The following is a 24,876-nucleotide window of genomic DNA, read 5'->3' as shown; positions in this document are numbered from 1 at the left end:
TCCATGATTATTTTCACCCCATCCAATGGTAACTCAATGGGGACATCTGAATCCTCGTCAGGGTAAAGCACTGCCCATGGCTACAGTTACAACACTTACTTTTTCCTCAAACCCCTTGTTTTCCACCCATTAGTTGAAGTCATTCAGCACTGAGTGAAGTAGAAGTGGTCTTATATTATTTTCATAACTTATTCTAAGAGATCATTGACTAAAATATATTCAGTGCACAGTCATATCCCATGTGGATGTATGAAGTTATATATAGGTTGAAATGCATGGATATGAACATTTAATTTTGTTTAAGATTGCGATAAATTCTTTGCCTCTTTGTCCTCGTCATTTGGACTGTTTGCTAATATCTATCAAACTGATATAAAGATATTTGTAATGACTTTAATCTGGCAATTGAGGTTGGCCTGCTTGAATATGAATTCCCTGATAAAGGGCGGACAAAAAGAGTTCCCTGATTAACGGCCAAAATCATGGAGCTCATATTCAAACAGACCAACCTCAATTGCCTGATTAAAGTCATTACAATATTATGGGATGTTTGTACCTTGATAACAAACACCTCAAACTAAGTGCCATGACTCTGTGGATATTGGTGATAAGAAAGGAGCTCAAAAGTATGTGCAAGTTGTTGTAAATGTTAAAGATCAATATTGTGGATGTTTGTAGGATCATCCCACCACTCTGGCCTCCAAGTCAGCATATCTAGAGAATGGTGCAGAGTAGCACATCTCTTCCTCTCTGAAATTGATTAGTTTGGACAATAAAGGGGGGAATGAATTCTGCTTCCAATACAATGATTCATGGTCCAAACTGGGTCCAGCTTTATAGCAAGCTGAGAATTGTTAAGACATTCGAGAGAAGCACACAAGGGGTGATTTTCCAGCCTCACCGTGTCTGGTGCAGATCGCGCCAATCCCGGAAAATTGCACATCAGCCCAAAAACGGAGTTCGCACCCGATGGCAAATGGTTTGCAATCGCACCGGTCCATTGCTTCGAGTGCAAACTAGATCTTGCCCAGAGAGGGCATGAGGCCGATTAGCATATTTATAGTAGGATTTAAGTATTCTTAGCCCATTCGACGCCGAATTCTCCCAGCTCCTGGGATCTTCCGACCCTCAGGCATGGCAAGAACCCGGCAAGAATCACTACCGCTCTCCACTAGTGGAAACCATGCGTGATGGCCACGCCAGGGGTGGGGGGCTCACAGGTCATTGAAGCCCCCAAGCCATTGGGGACATGGCTGGGCAATGCCCACCTGGCACACTGGCCTGAGTGGGGGTGGGGCCTGAGTGGGGGGTCATGACGGGAGGGCTATGAAGGGGATTTGTGAAGGTGTGGGGCATGAAGTGGGGGCATTTCGGGGATCATGAAAGGGGACCCATTGGGAAGGCCCAATGTTGACGATCCATGTCAGGGAGAGGGTGGGGAAACATGCCACTGATGAGGGGGGTCCCGATGTCTGTGGGGGGAGGGAGGGGGTCTCCCAGTGCACTGTGAGATCAGGGCACCCTTTCAAAATAGTGCCCGATTGCTTTGCAGCCTGGCTCACCGGCATGTTTAGGCCTCGCCCCACCCAGAACGCACATGCAACTCATCACTCTCCCAAAATAATGACTAAGTGTGGGACAATTGCGGTCTAGTCCACACCGGACAGACTGGCACGGATCACTCCTGTTTTCTCGCTGGTATGACCAGTCATTTTTTAAAGAAAATTCCACCCACAATGTTTCTTGAACCAAAAGGTCAATTGGTGAGATTTTCCCTAAAATTGGTACAGGCTGACGGCAGGCAGGAAAGGCAGTGTTGACTCGGCCAACGCCAATGGCTATTTGCATTGCTCGCTGGCCGCACTGCTGGGGAACCCACAGCTGTCACCTTTGGCGGATCCAGAATATCCCGCTGGCGGGATGGCTCAGAAAATCCCAGCCACAATATTTCTTGAATCAAGAATGTAAAAATAGATGAAGGACATACAAGTGGGACTGGAATAAGTGATAACCATTAGTTTGACTAGTGCACAAACTTTGACGGATTTCAATTGGCAGCTTTTTCAATGCCACAGTGAGCATGGAAAAGAACAAGATGTAACAATTCAACCATTGTGCTTCAAGTGGATTGGAAGTGGTACACAGCGAGGCTGTGTGTTCTGAAGGAAGTTGATTAATGTGGAATAAAAACATCAAAAAGAGCAAGTAAGATGAATGAGCGAACAAGGTCATTGATATGAGAAAAGAAATGCATTGCAGCCAGGATGGAAGGCTGGGAGACTCTGGAATTAATCAGAAAAAAGTCAACTGCAGCACACAGAGTCATTTAGAAACCCTAGAAACCCTACAGTGCAGAAGGAGGCCATTTGGCCCATCGAGTCTGCACCAACCACAATCCCACCCAGGCCCTATCCCCATACCCCTACATATTAACCCGCTAATCCCTCGAACCTATGCATCTCAGTACACTAAGGGGCAATTTTAGCACGGCCAATCCACCTAACCCGCACATCCTTGGACTGAAGTAAGACTGAAGTAAGACTGAAGTAATTTGAAAGTAAGTTCTAATTGTGAACATTATCTTGGTATCCGAAGGCTTTGGCCATTACCAATCAAATGATTGATGAACTACTTCACTTAATTCTGGGCGCGATCTTACCGGCATTCACGCCACACTCCTACTGCAGCGAGGTCGGAGTATTTGGCACCCAGCCCAGTCTCCATCCACTGCAGTGGGATGGGAAAATCCCATATTCCGGCCTCCATCTTCGTAATCCTCCTCGTCATTTTTTAATCAATTCAGCTATATTAATTGTTTTGTCCAGTATTGTGTAATTTGACATTACCTCAGGAGCTACAATGGGCTTTATTTATTAAACTTGCTTCCAAAATAAAGATCTGTGCAACTACTTCCCCTGGAAAGGTGCATCTAAGAGTAAATCTCTTCCAAATGTGTGGAAGATCAGAGACTATAAATCAGCATTTGACAAGGATGCCATTTCTCATCATCCCTTTTTACCACTTTTCCTTTGTCTCAATGGCTGTCAGCCTCCATCCTTTCTCCACACAGATGAATGAATGGGATTGTCTTGGCTACGAGCTAGTCCAGTGTCACTGTCAATGAACTGTGACGGAATGATGAGATGCATGTTTCTACAAGACGAGATCCGTCAGTTAGCTTTCACGCTCTCCCTCCTTTGTCACAACTGCAAGAAGTGTCAAACTGGAACGTTAGGCAAAAACCAACAGCATTCACCTCGTTTGACTAACAGTTCAATGAGAGCTGGTAATAAGTCTCAGACCACTGGTTCAAGTTGAATACCTAAATCATTTTTTTTCCCCAATTGTCAAAGTCTGAGGTTACCGAGTTACCCCCTATCTAAAACACAAGCGACACAGCCACCATTCTCACAATAGCTTCTTCTGGATCCAGCTGATTACATTGTACCAAATTCCTTTAGACACAGCAAACTCCAAGACAATATCGGCAGCTATTGGGAAAACTTACAAACTAGAACGTGACAGTCTTATTATCAGTGAGAAGTCTCACAACACCAGATTAAATTCCAACAGGTTTATTTGGTATCACGAGCTTTCGGAGCGCTGCTCCTTCATCAGGTGAGTCACACACAAATAAACCATACTGGACTTTAATCTGGTGTTGTGCCCACCCCAGTCCAATGCCGGCATCGCCACATCTTTTTATCAGAACAGTGAGTACGATATAGGCAGGACATGTTTTCGTTACGATGCTTGGAAGATCCACCTTAGAAGCAAAATGTGTCCTCTATTTAGGAAAAATTAAGTGTGATGAACACAGTAGTGTTTCTGGGTCACAATCCTAACAGCACTGTGGTGTACCTACACCACGTGGACTGCAGTGGTTTAAGAAGACAGCTCACTACTACCTTTTCAAGGGCAATTAGGGACGGGCAATAAATGCTGGCCTAACCAGCGACGCCCACATCCCATGAAAGAATGAAAATAAAATTACTAATCAAACTTTAGATGGCAATACTGACAGCAAAGCTCAGCTGCAAACAATTCGTCTGGAATTTTCCAGTCTCACCCTTGGCAGGACACATCGCGGGCAGGACAGAATATTTGGCAAATCTTTTGGTGGGAATTTCATGTCCTGGAAATACCCGACCTTTCTAACCTGTTACCCGATGTGGTGAACCATCGTTGGTTCCCACTGGATAGTACTGAGCCAGGGTTTGGCCAGTACTACAAGGATGTACATATGTTACTGTTGGGTTGTGCTACTTGTTGCTGTTGGGGTTAGGGTGGGGTTGTTACACCTTTGTACTGTAGTGTTGTGGTACATCCCAGTCGGGCTCCGCCTCCTGGGAGAGGTATAAAAGTCCCTGCTCTGGCCGGGACCCCTTCAGTCTGGGATCGTGTATATAATTACTGACTGCTTCATTAAAGTAAATAAAAGCCTTTCATTTACCGAGCTTCTGGCCTCGTGTTTGAGTAGCGCATCAATTTTATTTACTGTTGTTAAACTCTCGTCGAAGAGAAAAAAAAAGAGAGTATGGAGCAGATCCGGAAGCCGGAACGCCTTACACTAGATCCACGTGCGGTGGCCACTTCTAACACCTTCGACCACTGGCTGAAGTGCTTCAAAGACTACCTGGCAGCCTCCGCAGCGGTCACCACAGATGATGACAGACTCCGGGTCCTCCATGCGAGGGTAAGCGACACTGTCTACCTCGTGATCCGTGCGGCCACCGATTATACTAAGGCCCTCGAGCTTCTGAAGAACCGCTATATCAAACCACCCAATGAAATACACGCTCGTTACCTCCTAGCCACTCGACGACGGCAGTCTGGCGAAACGATGGAGGAATATGCGAACGAGCTCCTACAGCTAGCCAGGGGCTGTAACTGCAAAGCTGTGTCGGCTGAGCAGAGCATGAACGACCTCGCCCGAGATGCGTTTGTGGCGGGAGTCGGATCGTCGTACATTCGACTTAAACTGTTGGAGAAGGGTAATCTTAATCTTACCCAGGCAATCGAGCTAGCGGAGATGCTCGAGACGGCCTCCAAAAGCTTAGTATTATATCCGGAGGACCATGTGGAGACAACGTGGCAGGAGCAGTCACCAATCCCTCCTCGTCCCTCGGGTTCGAAATGCTGCGTAATGGCGTGCTCACACTCGGGCCAGACGACGGCAGCAGCCCCGGGCGGCCCGCGGTGCTACTTCTGTGGGGGAGTGAAGCATACTCAGCAATGGTGTCCCGCTAAAGCTGTGTTGTGCACCGCATGCGGTAAGAAAGGGCACTATTCGAAAGTGTGCCGATCTAAACCTAGGAACGGCAGTGCGGCTTGCGATTCTTCAGAGCTCAGGTCTTCGTCGTCGAAGTCATCGAGGGGTTCGTCCACGTGCGAGGCCAGGACGACGCCATTACGGTCGACGGAGTCGGAGGTGTGTGACCACCAGGGGTCGCTGAGTTTGGCGCCATCACCCACATGCGACTCATGGGAGCGGCCATGTTGGTCGACACTGACCGCGAACGACCAGCAGGGGTCCTCCTCATCGATTTCAGCTGCCTGCAGTGGCGCTCATGAACCAACGGTGGCGTCGATCATCCTGGACCAGGCCAAGCCTCATAGACTTGACAAATCTATGATGAATATCCAGGTAAATGACCACGTGATTTATTGTCTGTTTGACAGCGGGAGCACTAAGAGCTTTATCCACCCAGACACTGTGAAGCGGTGTGGACTCCAGATTCAACCTGCCAAACAGACAATCTCTATGGCATCGAGGTCCCGGTCTGTCACCGTGCTAGGGAGTTGCATGGTAACTTTGAAGGTGCAAGGCACAGTTTACGAGCGTTTCAAGCTCCTAGTGTTGCCGTATCTTTGCGCGCCAATACTTCTCGGACTAAATTTCATGGTCCACTTGAGGAGTGTAATCCTACAGTACGGTGGGCCACTCCCTTCACTGGCAGTGGGAAAACAGCAGCAGCCTCCAAATTGCCCAACGCGCCCCGCCTGTAGCCTCTCGACGCTGAAGATCACCACACCCTCCTTGTTCCAGAATCTTGTGCCAGGTTGCAAGCCCATCGCGACTAAAAGTAGGCGTTACAGTGCTGAGGATCGGATCTTCATTAGATCTGAGGTTCAGCGGCTCCTCAAAGAAAGGATCATACAACCCAGCGCTAGTCCGTGGAGAGCACAGGTCGTGGTGGTCAAGAGCGGGAACAAACCCCGGATGGTCATTGACTACAGTCAGACCATTAATCGATATACACAGCTGGATGCGTATCCTCTCCCGCGCATATCTGATATGGTCAATCAGATTGCGCAGTACCGGGTGTTCTCCACCATAGACCTCAAGTCTGCCTACCACCAACTCCCCATTCGCCCAGAGGACCGACAATACACGGCTTTTGAGGCGGATGGTCGCTTGTATCACTTTCTCAGGGTTCCCTTTGGTGTCACCAATGGGGTCTCGGTCTTCCAGCATGCTATGGACTGAATGGTGGACCAGAACGGGCTGCGGGCTACCTTCCCGTACCTGGATAATGTCACCATCTGCAGCCATGACCAGCAGGACCACGACACGAATCTCCTGAACTTCCTACGCACTGCATCTCGCCTGAACTTGACCTACAACAGGGAGAAGTGTGTGTTTCGTACGCGCCGTTTAGCCATCCTAGGATACGTGGTGGAAAACGGGGTCATTGGCCCTGATCCAGACCGTATGCGCCCCCTTTCTGAACTTCCCTTGCCTGCTAGTGCAAAAGCACTGAGAAGATGCTTAGGCTTCTTCTCTTATTATGCGCAGTGGGTTCCCAATTACGCGGACAAAGCCCGTCCGCTCATTAAGTCCACGACTTTTCCCCTAACGCCAGAGGCCCGATTGGCCTTCGATAAATTGAAAGCCGACATCGCGAAAGCTACGATGCACGCTGTTGACGAGTCCATCCCCTTTCAGGTGGAGAGCGATGCATCTGATTTCGCCCTGGCCGCCACACTTAACCAGGCGGGCAGGCCCGTCACATTTTTTTCCCGCACCCTCCAAGGCCCCGGAATTCGGCATTCAGCAGTGGAAAAGGAGGCCCAGGCCATTGTGGAGGCCGTCAGGCACTGGCGCCATTACTTGGCGGGAAAACGGTTCACCCTGATCACGGACCAGCGGTCCGTGGCGTTCATGTTTAACAACATGCAGAGGGGCAAGATCAAGAATGACAAGATCTTGCGGTGGAGAATTGAACTCTCCACCTATAACTACGACATCATGTACCGTCCAGGGAAACTCAATGAGCCCTCGGATGCCCTCTCGCGTGGAACATGCGCTAGTATACAGGAGGACCGTTTGCACGCCCTCCATAATGACCTATGCCATCCTGGGGTCACTCGGCTCTACCACTTTATAAAAGCCCGCAACCTGCCTTACTCAGTGGAGGACGTCAGGTCAGTAACAAGAAGCTGTCGGGTTTGCGCGGAATGCAAACCGCACTTTTACCGACCTGACCGGGCACATTTAGTCAAGGCCACTCGTCCCTTCGAGAGACTGAGTGTCAATTTTAAAGGCCCCCTTCCCTCAACAGATCGGAATGTGTACTTCCCCAATATCATTGACGAGTACTCTCGGTTCCCTTTTGTTGTTCCCTGCTCTGATACATCCGCTGCCACGGTTATCAAGGCATTCCGTGATCTCTTTACCCTGTTCGGGTACCCCGGCTACATCCATAGCGACAGGGGCTCGTCGTTCATGAGCGATGACTTGAGGCAATTCCTGCTCTCATACGGGATTGCCTCTAGTAGGACCACGAGCTACAACCCTAGGGGTAACGGACAGGTGGAACGCGAGAATGCTACAGTCTGGAAGGCTGTCTTACTGGCGTTGAAGTCAAAAGGTCTTCCAGTCTCCCGTTGGCAAGAGGTGCTCCCTGATGCGCTCCATTCTATTCGCTCCCTCCTGTGTATGGCAACCAATGCTACTCCCCACGAGAGGATGTTCTCATTCCCTTGGAAATCTTCCTCGGGGACCTCATTACCGTCTTGGTTGACGTACTCAGGACCCGTCCTCCTGCGGCGACATATAAGGGCCCGCAAGTCCGACCCGTTGGTCGAACAGGTCCATCTCCGCCACGCCAACCCTCAGTATGCCTATGTGGCATACCCTGACGGGCGAGAGGACATGGTCTCGATCCGAGACCTGGCGCCAGCAGGGGGCGTAGCAATCCCTGTCGCTCCCATACCCCCTGTTACAAACCCTTTAACTCTTGTTTCTTCCCCGGACACGGCGCGGGCAGCATCGGGACCATTGCTTAACCCTTTTACTCCCGTGTACAGCTTGCCTGAGCCCAGAAGATGGTCGCCACTGCAGGGCGTGTCAGGATCCCATGGACTACTGTCACCTCAGGGTCAACCGGCCTGTGAGTCCGTGGAAGAACAGCTGGACGCCGCCTTGGGGAGAACGCCACCGCAAGTGCCTACTCCGGTGTCACCGCCGGTATTGAGGAGGTCACAACGACGGTGCGGTCCCCCTGACCGTCTGAACTTATAGACTGATGACGCTTTATTCTGTTTTTGTACCCCGCCGGCCTTTGTTCTCAAAGGAGGGGTGAATGTGGTGAACCATCGTTGGTTCCCACTGGATAGTACTGAGCCAGGGTTTGGCCAGTACTACAAGGATGTACATATGTTACTGTTGGGTTGTGCTACTTGTTGCTGATGGGGTTAGGGTGGGGTTGTTACACCTTTGTACTGTAGTGTTGTGGTACATCCCAGTCGGGCTCCGCCTCCTGGGAGAGGTATAAAAGTCCCTGCTCTGGCCGGGACCCCTTCAGTCTGGGATAGTGTATATAATTACTGGCTGCTTCATTACAGTAAATAAAAGCCTTTCATTTACCGAGCTTCTGACCTCGTGTTTGAGAAGCGCATCACCCGAATTCTAAAATCACATATTATTCCATTGGGTGGGATTTTGAATCTTTCATACCTCTCTTACCTCCCCCGATGACAAAGCTGCCATATAATCTACCACTGACTATTGCTCCTCTCCCAACACAGGGCAATTAAGGTCAATTATTACTGCCTAGCATACCAATTAACTTAATTAGCTCAAGCCAACAGCTTTTTCTTTGGTATATAAGGCATCTTTACTTATTAGAATATCAGATAGGTGTTGAGAGGGATTTCTCAATCTGCCTGTTGTATGATGGACTTTTATCTTTGCACTCTGGATTAATAGTTCTAAATTTTCCTCATATTGATGGAGTCAGGCTGTTTCTCCATGTTTAGCATCCACTGGAGTCCAAGTCAAGTAAACTAACTTTCTCTTAATTGGCTGATTGCAGTTCTCCTGGAATTGGCAATAAGCTTGACAAAGTTAAAACATACAACAATTGCAAAGCCCACATTCACTCTGATCATAACAGGACAAAGCTGTTCAGGGTACATCAGTCCTATGATAACTGCTACATGACCGATTCTCAGACTCCACATTTCCTAATTTGCTCAAGATTGTAAAATCCAATACTCCATTAGAGATGGTTGTGACTTACAGCGATACAATATAATCATTTCAATTTTCATACAGGTGTTTAAAGTTTATTTATTAGTGTCATAAGTAGGCTTACATTGACACTGCAATGAAGTTACTGTGAAAATCCCCTAGTTGCCACACTCTGGCGCCTGTTCGGGTATACTGAGGGAGAATTTAACATGGCCAATGCACCTAACCGACACATCTTTTGGACTGTGGGAGAAAACCGGAGCACCTGGAGGAAACCCATGCAGACATGGGGAGAATGTGCAGACTTCCCACAGTGACCCAAGCCGGCAATCAAACTTGGGTCCCTGGCACTGTGAGGCAGCAATGTTAACCACTATGCCACCCATACAGGAGTGATCCTAAACCAGTGTGGAGTATTGGGCAGGATTTTCTGCCCCTTCTCCCTGCCCCACCCGCAGCGTGTCCCATCTGTCTCGCTGCCATAGAATCTGTTGCGGGGGGGGGGTCGGAAGATCCTGCCAGTGGGAAAGGCCAGACAATTCTGGCCACAGTGTTCAACCATGTGTTAGTGAGGAGGTGAAAGCTTTGGAGAAGGTACACAAAAGCCTTACTAAAATAGTTCCAGGATTACAGTTAGCTGGAAATAGTGGAAAAGCTGGAATTGTTCTCCTTAGAGCTGAGAAGGTTAAGAGGAGATTTGATTGAGGTGCTTAAAATCACAAAGGATTACATAAGTAAATAAAGATAAATGGTGGTTGAAGTGTTGATGACCAGATGGCACAGATTCAAGGCAAGTGAGAAAAGACCAGATGTGACAGGAGGAATACCTTTTGAATGCAATGAGTGGTTGGGATTTGAACTGCACTGCCAGATCAGATGGTGATGTGATGTAAAGAGACTGCTAAATCGTAGTTTTCAAAAAGGGGAGAAAAGTTGCAGAGATATGGTGAAAAGGAATAATAGGATTAACTGCAGTACTCTTATAGCTCAAGCACATTCTCCCTCTCTTCAGTTCTGACTAAGAGTCAAAGGATTGGGAACATTGGCCGGAATTCTCCCATCCTACCCACCACTGGGATTTTAAAGTTAAAGTTTAGTTATTAATCACAGGTAAGGCTTACGTTAACACTGCAATGAAGTTACTGTGTAATTCCCCTAGTCGCCAACTTTGGCGCCTGTTCAGGTCAATGCACCTAACCAGTACATCTTTCAGAATGTGGGAGAAAACTGGAGCACACAGAGGAAACCCACGCAGACAATGTGCAAACTCCACACAGACAATGATCCAAGCCGGGAATCGAACCAGGGTCCCTGGCGCTGTGAAGCAGCAGTGCTAACCACTGTGCTACCGTGCCGCCCATTAGCAGGCGGGTTGTGAATAATGTGAAACCCTATTGATAGTTGGACGGGAAGTTCTGGCTTTTAGACCAGCGCAGCCGGAGAATTCTGGCCGTTAACTCTCCTTATAGATGCTGCCAGACCTTCTAAAATTTTCCAGCATCTTCTGTTCTTGTTTCAGATTCCAGTGTCTGCAGTATTTTGTGTGTTTTACTCTTTAGAAGAGCTAGCACAGGTTTAATGGGCCAAATGGCCTTCTATGCTGTACTGTTCTATAATTCTATGGCCAGGTTCATGCTCATATAATGTCTTCAGGATTCCCAACAGTAAATCTCAGCATTGCCTATTTAATTTTCAAAAATGGTAGGGTAGCTATCACACGATCATAGAAACCTACCACACAGAAGGAAGTGGACAGGCAGTGGCAGACATTTAAAGAACGAATCGTTGAAATCCAGAAGTTGTTTATTCATGTTTAGCATAAGAGTGGTAAGGGAATTGGTGCCAAACCATGGCTCACAAGGGAAATTAGAGATAGTATCAGATTCAAGGAAGAAGCATACAAATTGGCAAGAAAAAGCAATAGGCCTGAGGATTGGGAGCAGTTTAAAATTCAGCGAAGGAGGACCAAGGGATTGATTAAGAAGGGAAAAATTGAATGTGAAAGTAAGCTAGTGGGGAAATAAAAACTGACTGTAAAAGTTTCTACAGGTATGTGAAGAGAAAAAGATTGACAAAATGAATGCAGTCCCTTGCAGTCAGAAACAGGAGAATTCATAACGGGAATAAAGAAATGGCCAAGGAATTAAATTTGTACTTTGCTTCAGTCTTCACAAAGGAAGACATGAATAATGTGCCAGAAGTTCAGTTAGAAACAAGTTTTAGAGAGGATCTGAAGGAAATCAGCAGTAGGAGAGAAATGGTTTTGGGGAAACTGATGGGATTGAAGGTGGATAAATCTCCAAATCCTGATAATCTTTATCACAGAGTACTTAAGGAAGTGGCCCTGGACCAAAAATCTTTGGACTCTAGACTGGTTCCTACAGATTGGAGGGTAGCTAATGTAAGCTCGCTATTCAAAAAAGGGAGGTAGACAGAAAACAGGGAACTAGAGGCCAGTGAGCCTGGCGTCAGAACTGGGGAAGCTGCTAGAGTCCATTATCAAGGATTTCATAACTCAGCATTTGGAAGGCAATGATATAATCAGACAAAGTCAGCATGGATTTACAAAAGGAAAATCATGCTTGATGAATCTATTAGAATTCTTTGAGGATGTAACTGGTAGAGTTAACTGAGGAGAACTAGTGGATGTGGTTAATTTAGACTTTCAGAAGGCTTTCGACAAGGTCTCACATAACAGACTACTGTGTAAAGGTAAAGCACATGGGAATACAGGTAATGTCTTGAGATAGATGGAAAGCTGGTTAGCAGATAGGAAGCAAAGAGTTGACATAAATGGGTCCTTTTCTGATTGGCAGTCAGTGACTAGTGGGGATCCGCGGGGATCTGTACTAGGACCCCAACCGTTCACATTTTATATTAATGATTTGGAAGAGGGAACTGTTTGCATTATCTCCAAATTTGCAGATGATACAAAGTTGGGTGGGAGGGTGAGGAGGCTGCAAAGATGCTCCAGCGTGGTTTGAACAAGCTGAGTGTGTGGGAATCTACATGACAGATGCAATATAATGTGGATAAATGTGAGGTTATCCACTTGGGTAGCAATAATAGGAAGATAGATTATTATTGAATGGGTTCAAATTGAGAGAGGTGGATACTCAATGAGACCTAGGTGTCCTCATGCATCAGTCACTGAAAGTAAGAGTGCAAGTACAGCAAGCAGTAAAGAAGGCAAATGGTATGTTGACCTACATAGTGAAAGGATTTGAGCATAGAGATAGGGATGTTTGGCTGCAATTGTATAGGGCGTTGGTGAAGCCACATCTGGAGTATTGTGTGCAGTTTTGGTGTCCTTACCTGAGGAAGGAGGTCCTAGGGAGTACAGTGAAAGTTTACCAGGCTGATTCCTTGGATGGCAGGTCTGTCATATGAGGAGAGACTGAGTCGGTTAGGATTATATTCACTGGAATTTAGAAGAGTGAGAGGGGATCTCATAGAAACTTACAAAATTCTAACAGAGTTAGACAGGTAGATACAGAAAGAATGTTTTTAAGGGTGGGGGAGTCCAGAACTAGGGGTCATAGTTTGAGGATAAGGGGTAAACCTTTTAGGACTGAGGTGAGGAGGAATTTCTTCATCCAGAGGGTGGTGAATGTGTGGAATTCACTGCCATAGAATATAGTTGCGGCCAAAATGTTGTCTGGTTTCAAGAATAAATTAGATATATCTCTTGGGGCTAAAAGGAATCAAGGGATATGGGAGGAAGGGGGGAATCAGGATATTGAATTAGATGATCAGCCATGATCATATGTATAGGCGAAGCAGGCTCAAATGGCCTACTTCTGCTTCTGGTTTCTATGTTTCTATGAAGCCATTCGGTCCATCATGTCTGTATTGGCTCTTTGAAAAAGTAGTCATGCATCAACCTACATCCTCATCTTTTGTCATTAACTCCTCATTCTCAACTGCTTGTCCCTACAGCCCTCATTTGCACTTGTTTATGGAATCAACATCCAATACTAAGACCCCAACAATCATCTTGAGTGAAAAGAAATTCTTCCCTTCATCTTTTATCTATGATTTTTGAATCTACGTCCTCTGGTTGTTATCCTCTCTAGTGAATTGATGAATAACCATTTTCTCTCTTTATTCTATCAAATATTCCCATCTGGAAAGCCTCCATTAGGGTCAACCTGAACACTCGCTGTTCTGAGGCAAATATCCATCATTTTTCCTCATTCTCTTCATGACTGAAGTCCTTCACTCTTTGCAGCATCTTTTCTAATTGGGGGTTTTCTGAAGTGTGGTGCCTAGAAGAGTCCATGATGCTTTCAGCCATCACTTTATCTTTCTTTGGAACAGAAACAAAGAAACACAGTGTACCACTCGAGAGACTGCAAGGAAACAGTGTGAATCTTATCATTGCCCAAAGGCAATTTTAGTGCAACATTTTGAAATGGTTTTTGTGCTGACTAAATGATGATCAAGTGTGGCCGATATGTTGCCTCAGCAAAACGTTAGAATACACTAACCTTATTTTAGTAAACAATTAGGAAAATAAAACCTAAAACTAACATGCTCTCTGCTGGGTTAGATCATAACTATGCATCATTTTATGGAGCAGACTGTTTGATTCATAAGACAATAAGAAATAGTATCAGGAGTAGGCCACTCAGCCCTTCGAATCTGCTCCACCATTTAAATAAGATTGTGGCTGATTCAAGACTTAAAAAGTAGGTTGGAAAATATTGATGATGCCAGGGGCCCGACTTGGATCACTATCTATCCAGAGTTTGCACGTTCTCCCCGTGTCTGCGTGTGTTTCCTCCAGGTGTTCCAATTTCCTCCCACAGTCCGAAAGACGTGCTGCTTCGGTGCATGGGCTATGCTAAATTCTCCCTCAGTGTACCCGAACAGGTGCCGGAGTGTGGCGACTAGGGGATTTCCATAGTAACTTCATTGCAGTGTTAATGTAAGCCCACTTGTGACACTAAAAAATAAACTTAAACTTATTGTTTTAAAATGGAAATTCACCAATGAAAACCTTGCTAAAATACAACAGAGAATTAGACTAGCAGCATGGGCTAGTAAGTCTGGGTACCTGCAGCTAGATGGAAGGGTCTACAGAAATGAACCATTGTCACAAAGGGTCTGATAGAGTATGGTCATGGAGTGCTTCTGCTGTTTAAATATACTCTGTTATTCTGGGTCCAACAGTAGCGAATAATTAAATAATTGGCCATTTTGGTGACTGAATTAAACATTTACGGTAATGTTGTGACCTGTGGGGTAGTGGGGCTAGAAGCACTCCTATCCCTGTGGCAATAAAAGTTTGAATTAAAACAATAGTTAATCACAGGGGATACCAGCCAAACTTGAGAAACAGTTGAAGAGCAGAAAAGAACGGGTATTGATTAGAGGAGATTTATATTAGAGATGGAACACCAGTACTTTTACCGAACCCCTTCTCTAAGGCCCTATCTGGGTGAAACAGTAATTTATTTGTACTTCTTTAGTTGTAGTATACTTCATTCACTACTCACAATGCAGCCTCCTTGATACTGGGGAGATCAAAAGCAGCTTAGGTGGGCATTTTGCAGAACATCTTTGTTCAATCCATAATCGTGACCCCGAACTTCCTGTGACTTTTCAGTCCTCCATGTTACTCACACTCTGACCTCTCTGTCCCAGGCTTCCCGCAAGGTTTCAGTGAAACTCAACACAAGCCCGAGCAACAGCGTCTCACCTTCACAAAGTTCCAGGCTCGACATTCAGTTCATCACTTTTGGATCATAACCTCTTCCTCCATTTTGTTTCCTTTTCTGGCTTATATAGAATCCCTACAGTGCAGAAGAGGCCATTCGGCCCATCGATCCTGCACCGATTCTCCGACAGAGTATCATACCCAGGCCTTCTCCGCATCCTATCCCTGTAACCCCACACATTTACCATGGCTAATCCTCCTAATCTGCACATCTTTGGAGTGTGGGAGGAAACTGGAGCACCCGGTGGAAACACGGGGAGAACGTATAAACTCTAGTGACCCAAGCCGGGAATCGAACCTGGGTCCCTGGCGCTGTGAGGCAGCAGTGCTAACCATTGTGCTAGTTTATCACTCATGTTTTTCTCCTTTTCAGGTAGCAACTGTTCATCATTCTGCCAGTCACATCTCACCTGGACACACTTCCTTGCCTCATTGCCGCTCCCTTTGACCCTTTAATCATTTAACCTCTCCTGTCTTGCACCTAATCACAGGCCTTTCCTTTTGTTCTTTCCCCTCCCCCACCCCTCTCCTTAAAAACGATTCCAGTGCTGATGAAAAGTCACAGCCTTGATTTGTTAACTCTGTTTCTGTGTGATGGGGCCACATCTGTTGCATATTTTCAGCATTTTCTGTTTTCATCACTTATTAGAGAAGATGGGAAGTAGAGCAGAGGCAGATAGGAATAACGTGGGTGTGTTAAAATATAGCTATGAAGTTGAAAGAGGCCTAAGGCCTATTAGTAAACTCAGCAGTCAATGTGCATCCAATTTGGAGCGATGACCAACAAAACCAATTGAACCTGGAACTAAAAATGTAAAACAGCAGTCAGGAGAAGGCACAATCAAATGGACAGCTTGATGTTGTGGTATAGTATAATCAATATATATATAGACCATATACATCTTCCTGTACAGTTTCGATCACTGGAAGCAGTGCAGAGAAAAACAAAGAGGCTAACCACAACTATCAAAGTCTGATTTATGAAGAACTCCAGGCTTTTCAAACATGAAAGGAGAGATGTGAGAGGAGATTTCAGAGGAATACAGAAATGAGGAAATAATTCATCTGGAAAATGACTCCAAGTTAAAGTACAAAAAGGAGCACAAGGGGACCCAGGTAAACCTGCAAAAGGTACATTTTGCACTGTTGTCAGGACGTCCTACACAGAGTGATCGAAACATTGAAACATCAGCTTAATGGTATTGTTGCCGAACTTGTAGTCCAGAGACCCAGGGTAATATTCTAGGGGTCCAAATTCAGATCCCACTATAGCAGATATTCAATAAAAATCTGAAATTAAAACACTAATAATGACCATGAAACGATTGTTGTAAAAAAAAACCCATCTGGTTCACTAATGTCCTTTAGGGAAAGGAAATCTGTCATCCTTACCTGGTCTGGCCTACATGTGACACCAGAGCCACAGCAATGTGGTTGACTCTTAAACGGCAATTAGGGATTGGCCGTAAATGCTGGCTCAGCCAGCGACACTACATCTCATAAATGATTTTTTTTAGAAACTCCAAGATAGAAAACCTACAATCATCAGTGAAAGAACTGGATGTGAAATAGGAGGATCAATAGTTGATAAATCACAACATTTTAGCTGATTTTATTCACTGGCCTCTATAACCACCAATAGAAACATAGGAATTAGGAGCAGAAGTAGGCAAATTCAACCCTTCGAGCCTGCTCCACTATTCAATCAGATCACGGCTGATCTCTCCTTGGTCTCAAATCCACCTCCCCACCTGTTCCCCATATCCCTTTTTTAAAAATTAGAAATATGTCTACCTCCCGCTTGAAACCACCAATGTAGCGTTGAAAGGGAAAAAAAAAATCCAAGGTGGAAACTAAGTTACCTGCTTAGCTATCTGTAAATTTAATCTTTCATGTTTTGTTGATTTTTTGATGTTTGGACAGATTCCAAAGGAACAAGTGAGATTACAATCATTTCTGAACGTGATTAATTATTTGCAAAGGTACCTCTTGTAGACTTATTGCCATGAAATGAAATATTACAGGCATAGAATATTTGATCTATTGTTTTAAAGTTTTTTTTGGGGGGGTTCTGTTGGAATGGGAACACTGGTGCACTGTGTTCTGTAAATAATGCTTCCCATAGCAACAGCTCACAACACAGCCCCAGTCCCAACAATGGGCTGCAGTTCACATCGCAGTAATCGCATGTCATATGACCTGTCCAGCTGTGTTCTATAATAACTTGTCATGGCCAATTCATCAATAGCACCGCTGCTGGAGCTTATTAACTGGTTGATTGTTACTGTGACAACACTCCATTCACTAAGGCCCAATCTAACATTATGCAAGAATCTGGATTGGGGCCAATAACCTTTTGTTTGCCAGATTTTACCACTTATTATTTGACTAGGAGATAAAACACCAACAAAAATCCCATCCCCGATCACATGACGCAGCATTTCTTAAGCTGCTACTTGACCGACTCTTTACTTAGGTGACTGACATGCCAGTGAGGATGTTAGATTGTCCATGTAGCTGACTCACAGGGCAAAAACACAGAGAGAGTCAGCATGTTAAAAATGTTTGTGCATGTGCAATATTTTAGACTAACTGTAGGTCAACCACTGAGTACATAAACAAAAAGATTGGTGACTCAGGGCTTAAAATGGCCTTCTTATAGTGCACATTTATTAGCACCTCATCGATGACCAGCTTTGGGCTGCTAAATCTGTTCTGAGTCTTTCCCATTTAGCGTGATGAGAGTACCGCATGACATGATGGAGGTTGCCCTCATTGCAATGGTGGGACTTTGTCTCCACAAGGACGGTGCAGTGATCATTCCTGGACAGACCCAACTGTCAGTAAAACAAAGGAGATAGTCATCGGCTTCAGGAAGTGTAGTGGAGGACATAGCCCTGTCTACATCAATGGGGACAAAGTAGAAATGGTCGAGGCTTCAGGTTTCTAGGTGTCCAGATCACCAACAACCTGTCCTGGTCCCTCTAAACCGATAGTTAAGAAAGCCCACCCAATGCATCTACCTTCCCAGGAGGCTAAGGAAATGTAGCATGTCCGGTACAACTCTCACCAACCTTTACAGATGCACCATAGAAAGCATCCTTTCTGGTTGTATCACAGCTTGGTATGGCTCCTGCTCTGTCCAAGGCTGCAAGAAACTACAAAGGATCGTGAATGTAGCCCAATCCATCACGCAAACCAGCCTCCATCCAGTGACTCCGTCTACACTTCCCGCTGCCTCGGGAAAGCAGTCAGCATAATTAAGGACCCCACACAACCCGGACATTCTCTCTTCCATCTTCTTCCATCAGGAAAAAGAGGCAAAAGTCTGAGATCATGTACCAACCGATTCAAGAACATCTTCTTCCCTGCTGTCATCAGATTTTTGAATGGACCTACCTTATATTAAGCTGATTTTTCTCAAAACCCTAGCTATGACTGTAACACTGCATTCTGCACCCTCTCCTTTCCTTCTCTATGAATGGTATGCTTTGTCCGTGTTGCATGCAAGAAACAATACTTTTCACTGTATACCAATACATGTGACAATAATAGTCTGAATCAAAATGCAACATGCAACAGGAAAATTCCTGAGGATGAGGTCAAGTATTCTTTCTCTTGCCACCTGCAGTAGGCTAAGCCTGGCAGCTATGTCATTCAGAACTCTGCCAGCTAGCTTGGTAGTGATGCTACAGACCCACACTTGCAGATGGACATTGAAGTCCCCCATTTGATATGACATATTCCCCTGTGCCCTTGATACCGTCAATGCTTCTTTGAAGTGATTTAAATGTGGAAAAGGCCCATTCATTGGTGGAAGGAGGGCAGTAGCTTTTAATCAGCAAGAGGTTTCCTTGTTAGCGTTTGACATGATGCCATGCGACTTAGACCGGAGCTGAAAGGCAAAGGTTGAGTGTAATGTTCTAACTATGTTAGAGATTGTGAGTTTTAAACAAAAAGAAAAGGTGTGGTTTGCACACGTAGGGCTTGATTTTACCAAAACTTCGCGTCTGTTTTTGGGCGAGAAATCGCGGTAAAGTTGGGTGTCGGTCGGGCCTTTAACACGATCTGCACTCGAATCCGAGCAGATCGCGCCTTTATCGACACCCGATTCAGGCGCGGGTCCGGCACGCATCTGAATCGGGCGGCCCGACGATTTAAATGCATTTGCATGCATTTAAATCGACTTAATGAACCGCGCACCCAACTCTACCGCCAAATCCCACTTTACCGTATTCTGGCCCGATCCGCGTCCGCGCTGTTACCGACCTGCAAAACAAAAGTCTGAAGTCGCCGCTGCAGCCTCCGAAGAGCGGGGTCAGAGACTGCAGCGGCTCTCTGACCCAGGTCATCCTGTGGTCGGGGCAGGAGGGGGATGGGAGGAGGAGAGGGGGTGTGACATCTCATCCCCTGCGGGGCGGGGGGGGGGGGGGGGGGGGGGTGGCGGGAGGGTGGGTGGGAGGAGAGGGGGTGTGATGTATCATCCCCTGGGGGAGTGGGGGGGAGAGGGGGTGTGACGTATCATCCCCTGGGGGGGAGGAGGGGGGGTGTGACGTCTCATCCTCTGGTCAGGGGGGGGTCGGCTGCCAGTCTGCGGCCGATGCCTCCTGGCACCATCACTGGTACACTACCAGCCACAGATTACTCTTTCCTGCAGGGGCAAGAGAGCAGGATGGCTATGGCTGGTAGTGTACCAGTGAGGGTGTATCCCTTTACACTGTGGAATCGGCCACTGTGGAATCGGCCGGTTCTGCTTCATCTTCTTAGCGAGGAATCGCTTCATCCTGAAGGTTTTGTGGGATGGCATGGCCGCACGTCCACTCCGGCAGGAGGGATCGGATGCAGACAGGCAGCGGAACCACCCCGACCAGAGGATGAGACATCACACCCTCTCCCCTCCCCCCCCAGGGGATGATCGGTCACCCCCCCCCACCGCCACCCCCCCCCCCCGACCACCCCCCCCCCCCTACCCCCCACCCCCCACCCCCCCCACCATCCCTCCCGACCAGAGGATGAACGTCAGAGAGCCGCTGTCTGCTCTCTCTGCTTTTTTTTTTCGAGCCTGGGCGCATTCTGTCAGATTTTTTTCGAACTGCGCATGCGCAGTTCAGAGCTCCGATCGGTCCGCCAGCGCTAAGCCCCGGCCACTGCGTGGATCGGGCCGGAGCCGGCAAAGCGCGTATGGGCGCGCTGGAAAGAGGATTCCAGGCTCGGATCTATTTGACGCCCAGATCCGGCACTTAGACTCAAAATGGTAAAATTCCCCCCGTAGATTCAAACCAACAGGTTTATTCTAGGAGTTCTGGCCTGTACAGAAAACTAAAGCAGCAACTTGTGCAACACCCTAATGACAGCATCATGAAATCATGTGATCAGCTCTTAAAGCAATCTTGCAGCCAGTTAAGTATATAACATAGAGGGTAATGTGCTCACCCCAGCTCACCAGCACAAGACCCAGGACATTTTACTCATTGGCCTCATTTGTATATACCAGGCTCAGCTCCAGGGCTAACCCAGTGACAATAGAATCAGATGGAGTTGGGCGTGCACAGTCAGGAGCCCACAGGAACAATCCCGGCAGTCAGGTAAACGGCAGTAAATGTCTGCTCACAATAATTGAGCTGGAGGCTCAGCTGCAGACACTGCGATACCTTGTGGGGGGGGGGGGGGGGGGGGGGGGGGTGGGGGGAGGGGGCTCATACCAGTGAAGGGGGCATGGGGAGGACATAGTTGTAAGGAAGTAGGGGACCTGCCTGTGAAGGACAGAGTTCCCCCAATATTGCTGTGGTGGTGGTCAGGGGGGATCCCCCAATGCCTGTTCAGTTGGAGGTGGGGGAGATCCCCTGCTACAGTTGTGTGGTCAGAGGTCACCCTGATGCTTGTGGGGGGTGGGGTGTCCTCTTGTGTCCATTGGAGGGTAGAGTTTCACACGGATCAGGACACTCTTTAAAGATGGTGGCCCGATCGCTGTGGAGTCAGCTTTGCAGGCTCGATCAGGCCCTGCCTTAGTAGACTAATGGTCTAAACCACACCCCCTGATTTTTTTTTTTGTGGCTCAAGATCTGGTATGAAAACTGGCCTGTGCATGTGGAGAGATCGGCACCAGCTTCCAGTCAGAGCCTGACACCCTGACAAATCATGGGAAAATTCCGCTTGTAGTTGCTAAATTTGCTGATGACACAAAGGTAGGCAGGAAAATAAGCTGTGAAGAAGATATAAAGAGGCTACAAAGGACCATAGATAGGTTAAGTGATCCAGCAAAGATCTGGCAGATGGAGTATAATGTGGACAAATGTGAAATTGTCCATTTCGAAAGGAAGATTTAAAGCAGATTATCTGAACAGAGAGAGATTACAGAGCTCTTAGATTCAGAGGGATCTGGGTGCCCTAGTGCACAAAGCGCTACTATACAGGTACACTAAGGAATTAGGAAAGCTAACAGAATGTTATCATTTATTGTGAGGGGAATTGAATACAAAGTAGGGAGACACTGCTTCAGTTGTACAGTGAGACCACATCTGTAGTATTGTGTAGAGTACTAGAACATAGAACATAGAAAAAATACAGCACAAACAGGCCCTTCAGTTGCGCCGGTCATGTCCCTACCTACCTAGGCTTATATATAGGCTTACCTATAACCCTCAATCTTATTAAGTCCCATGTACTCATCCAGAAGTCTCTTAAAAGACCCTATCGAGTTTGCCTCCACCACCACTGACGGCAGCCAATTCCACTTACCCACCACCCTCTGAGTGAAAAACTTACTCCTGAGATCTCCTCAGTACCTACTCCCCAGCACCTTAAACCTGTGTCCTCTCGTAGCAGCCATTTCAGCCCTGGGAAAAAGCCTCCAAGAATCCACCTGATCTATACCTCTCAACATCTTGTACACCTCTATCAGGTCACCTCTCATCCTTCGTCTCTCCAAGGAGAAAAGACCGAGCTCCCTCAGCCTATCCTCATAAGGCATGCCAACCAATCCAGGCAACTTCCTTGTAAATCTTCTCTGCACCCTTTCAATCATTTCCACATCCCTCCTGTAATGAGGCAACCAGAACTGAGCACAGTACTCCAAGTGGGGTCTGATGAGGGTCTTATAAAGCTGCATCATTATCTCCCGACTCCTGAACTCAATCCCTCGATTGATGAAGGCCAGCACACCATACGCCTTCTTAACCACCTCCTCTACCTGCGAAGCCGATTTAAGAGTCCTATGGACCCGGACCCCAAGGTCCTTCTGATCCTCTACACTGCTAAGAGTCTTACCCTTGATATTATACCCCTTCATCCCATTTGACCTGCCAAAATGTACCACTACACATTTATCCGGGTTGAAGTCCATCTGCCACTTCTCCGCCCAGTCTTGCATCCTATCTATGTCACGCTGCAGCTTCTGACATCCCTCCAACCTATCCACGACACCACCAACCTTCGTGTTGTCGGCAAACTTACCAACCCATCCCTCCACTTCCTCATCCAGGTCATTTATGAAAATGACAAACATCAAGGGTCCCAGGACAAATCTCTGGGGCACCCCACTGATGACCGACCTCCATTCAGTAAAAGACCCATCTACAACTAATCTCTGCCTTCTGCAGGCAAGATGTGGAGATGCCGGCGTTGGACTGGGGTAAACACAGTAAGAAGTTTAACAACACCAGGTTAAAGTCCAACAGGTTTATTTGGTAGCAAAAGCCACACAAGCTTGTGTGGCTTTTGCTACCAAATAAACCTGTTGGACTTTAACCTGGTGTTGTTAAACTTCTTATTCTGCAGGCAAGCCAGTTCTGGATCCACAAGGCAACAGCCCCTTGGATCCCATGCCCTCTCACTTTCTCGAGAAGTCTTGCATGGGGGACCTTATCGAACGCCTTGCTGAAGTCCATGTAAACCACATCTACCGCTTTTCCTTCGTCAACGTGTTTAGTCACATTTTCAAATAACTCCACCAGGCTCGTAAGGCACAATTTGCCTTATTGCTCTCCTTATATAAGGAACGATGTAAACGTGTTAGAAGCAGTTTAGGGAAGGCTTGCTGGGGAGAAGTTGGAGGGTAGGCTTGGATCCAGTGAAGTTTAGAACAGTAAGAGGCAACTTGATTGAAACCTTTAAGATCCTTGTGAGTCATGACAGGGTGGATGTTTCAACTTGTGGGAGAATCTAGAACTAGGGGTCTCAGTTTAAAAATAAGGGGTTACCCATTTAAGACAGAAATGAGGAGAATTTTTTTCTCAGAGGGTTGAGAGTCTCTGGAACTCTCTTCCTCAAAAGACAGTGGAAGCAGAGTCTTTGAATATTTTTAAGACAGAGGTTATAGATTCTCGATAAGCAAAGTGCGTTATCGGGCATAGTTGCCCGATCGGGAATGCGGGGTTGAGGTTACAATTAGATCAACCGTGATCTTACTGAACGATAGCCATAATTTGGAAATGCCGGCATTGGACTGGGGTGGGCACAGTAACTGCCCCAGAAACTGATAGCCATGTTCCGCACACATGAGGACGGCCTCAACCGGGATCTTGGGCTCATGACACACTACATGTAACCCCCAGCATTTGGGCTGGGCTTGCAAAATCCTACTAACTGTCCTGGCTTGAGACAATTCACACCTCTTTAATCTGTGATTATCCCTCTCTCCACTCGCACTGTTTGTACCTGTAAAGACTTGATTACCTGAAAAGGCTCACATTACTACCACCATCTTGCAATTGTGTCTTTGTCTATATAGGCCACGTTTGTAAAACCTACCTCTCCACTCACCTGGTGAAGGAGCAGCGCTCCGATAGCTAGTGATTCCAAATTACCTTGTTGGACTTTAAACTGGTGTTGTGAGACTTCTTATTGAATGGTGGAACAGGCTTGAGGGGCCGAGTGGCTTACTTCTGCTCCTAATTCATATATTGAACACCACAAGCCATTTTGAGCAGAATGCATTAATTTGTAATCCAGGGCCTGGATTTTATGGGGCGCCATATTGTCCACCTATCCGATGAAAATGTCGCTATGAAGCCTCTCCACAAAAAGCCAGCTGCCTGCAGCCATTCAATTCTGGTAGCAATGTTCATTTCCCAAGATCCATTGCCCCTATCTGGGAAGGAAGAGCCACCTTAGACAGCTGCCAGCCAATCAGATTGGCTGAAGCTCTGTCGGCTGAACACCATCAGGTTTGAACAATGGCCACTGTTGGGACTATGGGCAGTCCCCGAACAAGAGATGTTATGGAACTGGATTTAAGGTAAGTCTGGGGTATCGGAGAGGTCTGGATGGCAGACACCAGTAAGGGGGGTAGGCGATTGAGTTTGATTTTTTTAACAATTTGTTGTATGGATTGTGGGCATTGCTGACTAGATCCACATTTATTACCCATCCCTAGAGAAGGCGGTGGTGAGCTGTCTTCTTGAGCTTCTGCAGTCTCTGAGGTGGAGTTACACCCATAGCGCTATTAGGGAAGGAGTTCCAGGATTTTGACCCAGCGACTGCGAAGGAACGGCGATATATTTTCAAGTCAGAATGGTGAGTGACTTGGAGGGGAACCTCCAGATGGCTTTGCTCCCATGTGTCTGCTGCCTTGTCCTTCTAGATTGTAGTGGTCGTGGGTTTGGAAGGCGCTGCCTAAGGAAGCGGGAGGGTAGGATTAAAGAGGATGTGTGACCTTGGGGTGTTACCTCTAATGGGC

The 24,876-nt window shown here is 46.8% G+C and overlaps 2 protein-coding genes across 2 annotated transcripts in view; one reads left to right on the top strand and one right to left on the bottom strand.

The window, feature by feature from the left end:
- Nucleotides 1–24,876, bottom strand: part of plce1 (phospholipase C, epsilon 1) — a 408,311-nt gene that overhangs the window by 373,199 nt on the left and 10,236 nt on the right. The window lies entirely within an intron of this gene.
- On the top strand, nucleotides 4,089–8,870 carry LOC144500510 (uncharacterized). The gene is made up of 2 exons (XM_078223550.1): nucleotides 4,089–5,647; nucleotides 8,314–8,870. Exons 1-2 carry the CDS (start codon nucleotides 4,538–4,540, stop codon nucleotides 8,320–8,322), a joined length of 1,119 nt encoding a protein of 372 aa, XP_078079676.1. The 5' UTR covers nucleotides 4,089–4,537; the 3' UTR covers nucleotides 8,323–8,870.

The sequence above is a fragment of the Mustelus asterias genome, chromosome 11 (genome assembly GCF_964213995.1).
Source record: "Mustelus asterias chromosome 11, sMusAst1.hap1.1, whole genome shotgun sequence".
NCBI lineage: Eukaryota > Metazoa > Chordata > Chondrichthyes > Carcharhiniformes > Triakidae > Mustelus > Mustelus asterias.
The sequence above is the reverse complement of the archived record's forward strand: the minus strand, read 5'-3'. Positions and strand labels throughout refer to the sequence as shown.